This window comes from Physcomitrium patens, chromosome 25 (genome assembly GCF_059467195.1).
Source record: "Physcomitrium patens ecotype Gransden chromosome 25, ASM5946719v1, whole genome shotgun sequence".
NCBI lineage: Eukaryota > Viridiplantae > Streptophyta > Bryopsida > Funariales > Funariaceae > Physcomitrium > Physcomitrium patens.
This window is the reverse complement of record NC_143434.1, coordinates 4,619,868-4,627,574: the sequence shown is the minus strand read 5'-3', so window position 1 is coordinate 4,627,574 and position 7,707 is coordinate 4,619,868. Positions and strand designations below refer to the sequence as shown.

The following is a 7,707-nucleotide window of genomic DNA, read 5'->3' as shown; positions in this document are numbered from 1 at the left end:
TCTACTACAAAAGCTTTACACCTGATGCGTGTATGATCCCGTTCCCAAATTCCAAGTGACACTTACTTTTTGGTCAATATGTTACACACAAGGAACACGAGAATAAGCACTCAACCATGGGCACTACATTTGAGCAGACCAGATCACAAAAACCAGGGTCAATTCCATACACAGTCTGTCCGGGAGCTAAATGAACTGATAAGTCATGCTACTTGATATTTTATGATTGATACCTTGAAAATAACGTGAAGTAGAATGGAAGGCACCCAGCCTTTCGTATTCAAGTTTTAAAATGGTGTACAAAATGTTGGAAAAGGTAAGAACCAAATGATGCGCTCTACGGTAGAGCATTGAGAGCTCAGAAAAAGAGATAATTCTAGTCATCGTACAAATCATCAACCCCACACTCTCCTGAGTACACAGTCGCACTTCTTGGAGTTCCACAGTCACCTTCGGCAAATACAGCTCGGTCATTTGCAGCCATGTGAGAAATAATCTTGTAAACCATCTCAACCTGGAAAATATTTAAAAAGTTCAAACCTAATGAAGCACATGAAGCCGAGGTATTATAATCAAATAATCTTGAAGTTGGTATTGCTAAGATGTGTACAGCGTATAGCTGTGTCGCAACAGGTGGAGCATAATATTGACGCAAGGCAAAAACTTGGAGTTCAAAATGTACCTGCTGAGGAACTTGACACCTCTTCGCCACCTCCTCGACTGTGAGGGCCTCCACAGGATCCCTGCAACTGTAAGCACAAGAAGAAAACCCACATTTCTTCAATGAATCTAAGATAAGAACTCAGAAAGCAGAACTCACCCGATTACTCACAAATACGGTAACAATCTAAGCATCTCTCTTACTGATCAAGAACTGTAGGCATCAGAAACAGTAGTACTTCTCATGCACCACAGGTCTCTCAACCATGATGGGACCATAATCACAAAGTATTACAATTTAAAGGCGACCAAGCGTGCTGATCAAGCTAACCTAGCATCGTTCAATACTGCGAGAACTCTCTTTTGAAGAGCCAAAACCTCAGCCGCAGCCTTCTTTCCTGCCTCCACACCTGCAATTAAAGAAACGGACACAAATATCAACGACGATGTTCGGAATTCATGATGTATGACCAAGCCTTTGAAGTACCAATTAGATAAAAGACATGTAAGAATTCCACGTGGGAGGGAGAAGAAAAGAGACAAAAAAGCAAGACGGTGGTGGGAGGGGGGCAGCTGTTCGCACCTGGTTGATGATAAGCATTGATGTTCACAAGACTTGCATAAAACCCAACAGCACGCTCATAGAGCGCAACCATTGCTCCAACCGTCTTGGGATCTACTTCTTCCACTGTCAGGGTTATAGATTGTCTTTTGTTTGCATACAGAGCTGACCTTGTCCCCTAGCAACAGACAGACAAGTTAAATCACTTCACTTGTATAAATTGCTTGATTCACTACAATTCCCTGACTTCTAAGAGATATGTCTGCAATGGACTATTTGATATAGCTGACTATGAAAGGGCTTAACTGAGAAATACTTCAGGAAATAAACAAATGTAGTACCTGCAGCATTCCAAAAAGATAATCACCACACGTGACTCCTGGCTCTAGTTCCCAGTCATGACCAGGGGGCCTGTCTCGAAGCACTTCAATGAAAGTAGCAAAAAAGTTGGGGACACCTTCCCTCAGTTGTTGGATGTAGCTGTACATTCGTAACTTCATTAATCATCATTATTGTATAAATTTATTTTGAACATCCAAATCAAAGTGTTCAATAATCCGGATATCGAAGTAGCCACATATCGCCACATCAAAATATCTTACTAACGGATAGCAAATTTTTTAACCTGCTACAATGTTAAAGTGGATCAATTGACAAGAATTGTACAACTTACGCATGCTGGTCAGTACTTCCTTTGTTTCCGTACACAGAAATTCCTTGATTCACCTGCAAAAAGCCAGTTCTTCAGATATTTGATCCCAACAACTCTTGTACGATAAGGGCAGATAAGTGTAACATAACACTAGCTAATCAAGAGCTATTTATATAGAAGAAGCATTGTAAATTACAACCCTCAAAATACGAAAGAATGCATGCTACTGATTTCTCTGAGAGATAGAAACAGTTTAGCCGCAAGCGAAGACTATCAGCGGAAATACAAAAATACTGATACGCTGGGACAAAGCAAAAATGCTCAGCGGCAACTGTTAGACGGGAGTAACGAACCCATCCGAAGTTCGATTCCTAAAGACTACAAATACTGGAAAATGAGGCGCCAAGCAAAATGTTAAGGAGAAAAATTTAGCATTCACAATCCAGATCTCGTTACCACAAAGCATCAAAATTTACCTTGTTGCCGTCTAAGTCAAACTCCTTTCCTATGGATTCCATCACCAGTTGTTGCAAATAGCGGCTAAAAAGTAGCAGGCTGTCTTTATAGGGTAGCACAACCATGTCCTGCAGATAGACGAAGTAAATTCTTCATTCCCAAGTTGATATTTAAGGTTCAAAATCAAGCACAGGTTTCTATGTTCTCAGCCCTTTTAGATTAGTAATTTGTAATAGAACATGAGAACATGTTACAGTTGTGTTGGACCACTCGTTGCAAAATGTAATTGGGGCATTTCTTGCTAATCGTAAGATTAAAATGGAAAAAATTGATAGGGGGACTAGGGTCGTCACCTTAGAACCCATTCCGCCAGTTGCCCAATACCAGCACAAGGCCAAAAGTGCAGCTGGATTTTGTTTTACCTGAAATCAAATTTATGGATACATTAAAGATTAAACGAACTCCAGCGAGTTTCCTAGCCTACAAAGTCACAAAAGAAGTAACTGCGCAGTCATAGCAGAATCGGCCAAAGAGGTAGTGATCCGGGACACGAGATGAGAATGTGGTTCACCCGTCACAAATAACACAATACAAAATTACGTTTGAAGAAATATAGCCAGATTCATCCTAGGCAAGAGATCCATGACAACAATGCTTCCAAGACATAATTGAGGTACAAGAGAGGACATCAGAGGATAGGTCTTACTGATGGGTTTCTTGTGCTTTCATCCATAGCCGCAGAACCTTCTAGCATTCCGTGTATGTCGATGCCCTACAATTGGAACAAAAAAATTAAAAATTGAAGTCTATAATAAGCTAGCAACCAATCCAAGAGAAGTAGACATAGCAATCAGGTTAACAGTGGAGAATGATTTTGGCTGATGCTAAAATTTGCTTACTTGCAGAGCAGCTGGAAGTAATCCAACGGCAGACATTTCAGATGTTCGACCTCCTACCCAGTCAAACATGGGAAATCTCGCCAACCAACCTTCAATTTTAGCAGTGTTATCCAGCAAAGAATTTTCTTGGGTGATAGCAACACCCTGCCAATTCCCAAAAAAACAAGTTCAATTATAGTATGTAAAATAATTACCTGATCAGGTTTCTTATACCTGAGTTTACTAAGTTAATCATAGACTAGCAAGTTACACATCCACATATGCTTCAAACCATTTCACTCACTAAAATTCGAACTAAAAACCGCAGGCATTTATACGTGAGCTATTTCTCTTTTACAAAAACACAAGTTAGCCATCATAGTCTCAGCACTGGCGTAAACCCACCTGCTTCGAAAAATCGAGGCCTGCATCTCGGAAGGCTTTCTGCACTTCCAACAAACCATTTCGAGTTTCTGGCGTCCCTCCACTCTAAAGGAGTAGGCAGTATATTAGAGAAGCACAATGAGTACGATTATGGGAGAAACCAAAGTCCCACAGCAGCATTCTCTACAAAATCATAAGACTAAAATACAAAATACTAGCGATTTGCTACTGCCCGCGTTGCTGAGAAGCACAAAAACCTGACACCGAAACTGGACCAGCCTTTCTGTTTCCCGCACATGCGCAAACTTAATACAGGATGCGAACAATGCATACTCATATAATAAAACTCTCTAGTAAGGACATCAACCTTTGAGATTACAAGAACAAGAGTCGACGAAAGCTCAGGGCCGAGCTGAGCTATCTGATGATCGATGCCAGCGGGATCAGTGTTATCAATAAAACGTATCTGGATTGACACGCCACGGAACATTGAGTCATCAGCATCGAAAAACGGTTGGAAGCAATTGAATATGATATTGAATTGTAATATGAACAGAAATAAAAGTAGCATAAGTTGAGGCAGATCACATTACATTGTTGCCTCCTATCATTACTTCCTGCCTGTGTAAAGATTGAAATCGACCTTCTGTAAGGCCCAGCCTACAAATGAGTCGATTAGTAAACTGCGCGTTTTTTTTGTCTTACTCTATTATGCTTTGTGTCATAAGCTTTACCTTCAAAGGGGGATTGTCAGGTGCTAAGGCCTCGGCAACAAATTGAGGACCCAGCGCAGAGCCTCCAATACCAACCGAGAGAACTTGAGTGAAGCGATTTTGAGGTGTTGGGGGTGGCTTTATCTGTGAATCACACAAAAAGAAACCAATTGTCAATCTTCTACGCCCATATAAATCTGAAAATCACGTGGATAGCCAAGTCACATTTCTTCGGATTGGAAGAAGAGATTGGGTTATACCAAATCTAAACTGATTTTCGCTACAAGGTCTCAAAAATTGGTAAAACTACATTTCTATTTCAGGTGCATTTCTACTTCACGCGATTTAATGGTAAGAAGACATGCACCCTAAATATAGAAACAATGCCTATCTGCTTGAGGACATAAGTTCAATAATATGTGAGAAAACTAGCAAAATCATTGAGAATCAACTGAAATGATCGTTCCGAGTTCTAAGTAACGCAGAAATTCAATGTCATTTGGAAGAGTGCAGCAGGAAAGAATCGTCTTATGTGAATTGTACCTTTCCACTGATAACGTCATCAGCGAAACTCTGAACTCTGTCAAGTGTATCAGTAATTAACTTCTGAAGGAATGGCGTGGGAGCAAGTTCAGGCTTCCTAAGCCAGTAATGTCCAACCATGCGTCCTTCGTCAGGATTCGCAATTGAACCGCCCTCAAGCTCAGCCATATCCTTGAAAGCTTTCTCGAACTTCGGCAGCATGGCCTCGTAAAACTCATCTGTAAATCCAATTCGACTCACGTCCAAGTAGAGCCCTAGCACTTTGTCTTGGTACAGCCAATCCACATACCTATTCCATAGCTTGATTGGATCACTTTCCAATTTCGGTTCAAACATGGAAGGCACATCACTCGCTTCTGCAGCCACCTTGCTAGATACAGCCCGAAGTGGGGGCGCTGACGATGATCCTGAGGGGGGAATCGATGACATTGTATTTCTTGCAAAATGTCCTGGAGCAGGAACAGAATAGCTTGAATTCTGTGTCAAGTGACTCATAGTCGACTGCTTAACTCCATTGCATCCTGCGCTTTCCGACGTCGACAACAACGAGGTCGTCTTGATTGAAGCAACACAGGGCATTGCCCCAGTCAAACGTAATGAAGACAGCGACGCCATGGTTGATCAACTCCGAGAGAAAGGAAAGCCTTCAATCCACGAGCCAATTCCCGTTCACTTCGAATCACACCCCCGCGAACCTGAATTGCTCCCCGATTAGATCACTTCCCACTAGAAAACAATTGAAGCTCTCCCTCTCCCGCTCTGGCATCACTCCCACCAAAGAAACCTCTCCAACAGCCTCACTAACCACGTAGCCTGATACCTCTCCAAAATCAGCCTCCACTCCTTCGCCCGTTGCAATCCCGCCACGAGCAACAACCTCAGCAACTGTCCAACGACTCCTGACGTCGCGACGCAACAATGCAGCCCCCTCACCCCGCCAAACCGCATGCAGACTCACCCTTCTCTGTACCCGCCTAACTCTCCCTCTCGCACAAATCTAATTCAAAGGAAAGAAAGGCAAGCGTGTCGCGCTCGGAATACACCATCGGCCATAATGTTTTGTACGCAGGGATGGCAAATTGGAAGCCAGGATGAATCAGTTCAGAAGGGAGAGAGGAGCCATTTCCGAGCGGAGAGGAGGAAGTGCTCGATGCAGCGATGATGAATTGGAGCCCCACAGCGAACAACGAGCCATGGCGACGGGGATTGACGACGCAGCAGGAAGGGGTTGGTCCGGGGGTTTCCCTCCTCCTCCGGAGAGCGGGGGGCTCTTTCCGCTTTTCCGCTAAGGTCCCGCATGTGTGGCTCTCATTCGCCATAGCCGGGCCGGTTCCCCTCCCGCCGTCCACCGCCCGTAGCCAGTAATCCGGTAATCCCTCTGCCAGAGTGTGCTGCTCTCGGGAACGCGTCGGGAACGGATCGTGCCATGTGGATAATAAGTAAGTTGGTTGATATTTCATAGTTTTTTTTTTTCCTTGCTTTAATTCAATTTTTATTTTTTTTCTTTTTTTTTCTTTTTGTTTGGATTGCTGATCACCAAAATGTCTTGAATACATATTTTTATATTTTTCTGTTCTTTTCTTATTTCCATACTTTTTTATTTCATTACAGTGTATCTATGTATAGAAAATTTTGGCAAATATTTCAGAAGTTTTCTGAAAATTATTTTCTAAATACTTTATAGAAATTTTAATGAATATTTCTTTAGAATGTTCTAAATAATTTTTAGATGGATCTTAAAAAGTGTGCAAAGATTTGGAATATTATGTTCATGACATCACCTCCATCTTTAATGATGGATTTAAAATAATGATAGTGTGTTTTTTTGTATTTAGACATAAATAAATCAATAAATCAATCAAATGTATTTTCAAACAATATATATATATATATATATATATATATAAGCCACACAAAAGTCATGCACTCTTATAAATGTTTCTCTTAAATTAAGCCTTGCATAATTTATCTCCAAATTATTCTTACTTGATAATAGTTATATTAATATTAGATTTTTTTCTAAATACATCTTATTATTTTTTTATTATTATTATTTATTTATTTATTTTTATCAAATCCATACAAATTTATATTTTTAAGACTTATTACAAATCGTAGCATTTAATTCCAAAATTTAAAATCTACATGAAATTTTGTATTATATCAAGGCTTTTATAAGTGTCTTTAAATATGACTTAGAAGCTATTGGCAAATACAAAGTAAATTTTATTTACAATAATAAAAAATAGTAAATAGATATGATTTTAAATTTATTATACTTTAAGATTTGATTCTAAAATTACTTGGTATTTGAGCTTCTTTATTTTATTTGTATTATTCTTAGATTGCACATCAAAAGAAGTAATATAATTAATAAAAAAGATAAGTAAATCTATAAAATATATACTTACTTTTTTCAATAATTATATCAAATTTTTAATTTTTTAAATTTTTTAATGTGAAATACTATTACAAAATTTATAGATTTATTTATATATTTTTTTCTTTTTTTGATAGAAGAAATATGATCAATATCCTTTTAATATACTATATATAATATATATAATTTATAGTTATATGTTTATAACTAAAATATCATATAAATAAACTTAATGAGGTTTAGCAATTCCAATGCATATTTTGAAAAAAATTAGATTTTTGAGTATATTAGATCAAAGGAAATTTTTCATATATATCCCTCAAATATCTTGAAATATTAAGAATATTTTTATATTCTTTATAATAGCAAATATATTCCTTGTAGTTATATCCTATCATATTTGAAGTATACATTTGTTATTATAAAGAATATTTGGATATTCTTCATATTTCACAATATTTGAGGAATATATACAGTGA

The 7,707-nt window shown here is 38.7% G+C and overlaps 1 protein-coding gene across 1 annotated transcript; it reads right to left on the bottom strand.

Moving 5' to 3' along the window:
- Positions 1-246: 246 nt before the first annotated feature.
- Positions 247-6,031, bottom strand: LOC112278436 (glucose-6-phosphate isomerase 1, chloroplastic). Its single transcript, XM_024511921.3, has 15 exons — positions 5,669-6,031; positions 4,849-5,543; positions 4,327-4,449; positions 3,960-4,058; positions 3,614-3,697; positions 3,230-3,373; positions 3,037-3,102; positions 2,684-2,752; positions 2,351-2,458; positions 1,896-1,948; positions 1,564-1,702; positions 1,244-1,400; positions 992-1,070; positions 683-749; positions 247-514 (listed from the first exon to the last, which is right to left on the bottom strand). The coding sequence occupies exons 2-15, from the start codon at positions 5,461-5,463 to the stop codon at positions 377-379; spliced, it is 1,941 nt and encodes a 646-aa protein (XP_024367689.1). The 5' UTR covers positions 5,464-5,543; positions 5,669-6,031; the 3' UTR covers positions 247-376.
- Between the last annotated feature and the right edge of the window lie 1,676 nt (positions 6,032-7,707).

Excerpts from the sequence above, each read along its gene's own strand:
- LOC112278436 (XM_024511921.3), bottom strand. The coding sequence starts at position 5,463 with ATGGCGTCGCTGTCTTCATTACGTTTGACTGGGGCAATGCCCTGTGTT. Across the intron at positions 1,703-1,895 it reads GGAAGTACTGACCAGCATGC|CTACATCCAACAACTGAGGG; the intron begins GTAAGTTGTACA and ends ACGAATGTACAG. Across the intron at positions 515-682 it reads GGTGTCAAGTTCCTCAGCAG|GTTGAGATGGTTTACAAGAT; the intron begins GTACATTTTGAA and ends AATATTTTCCAG.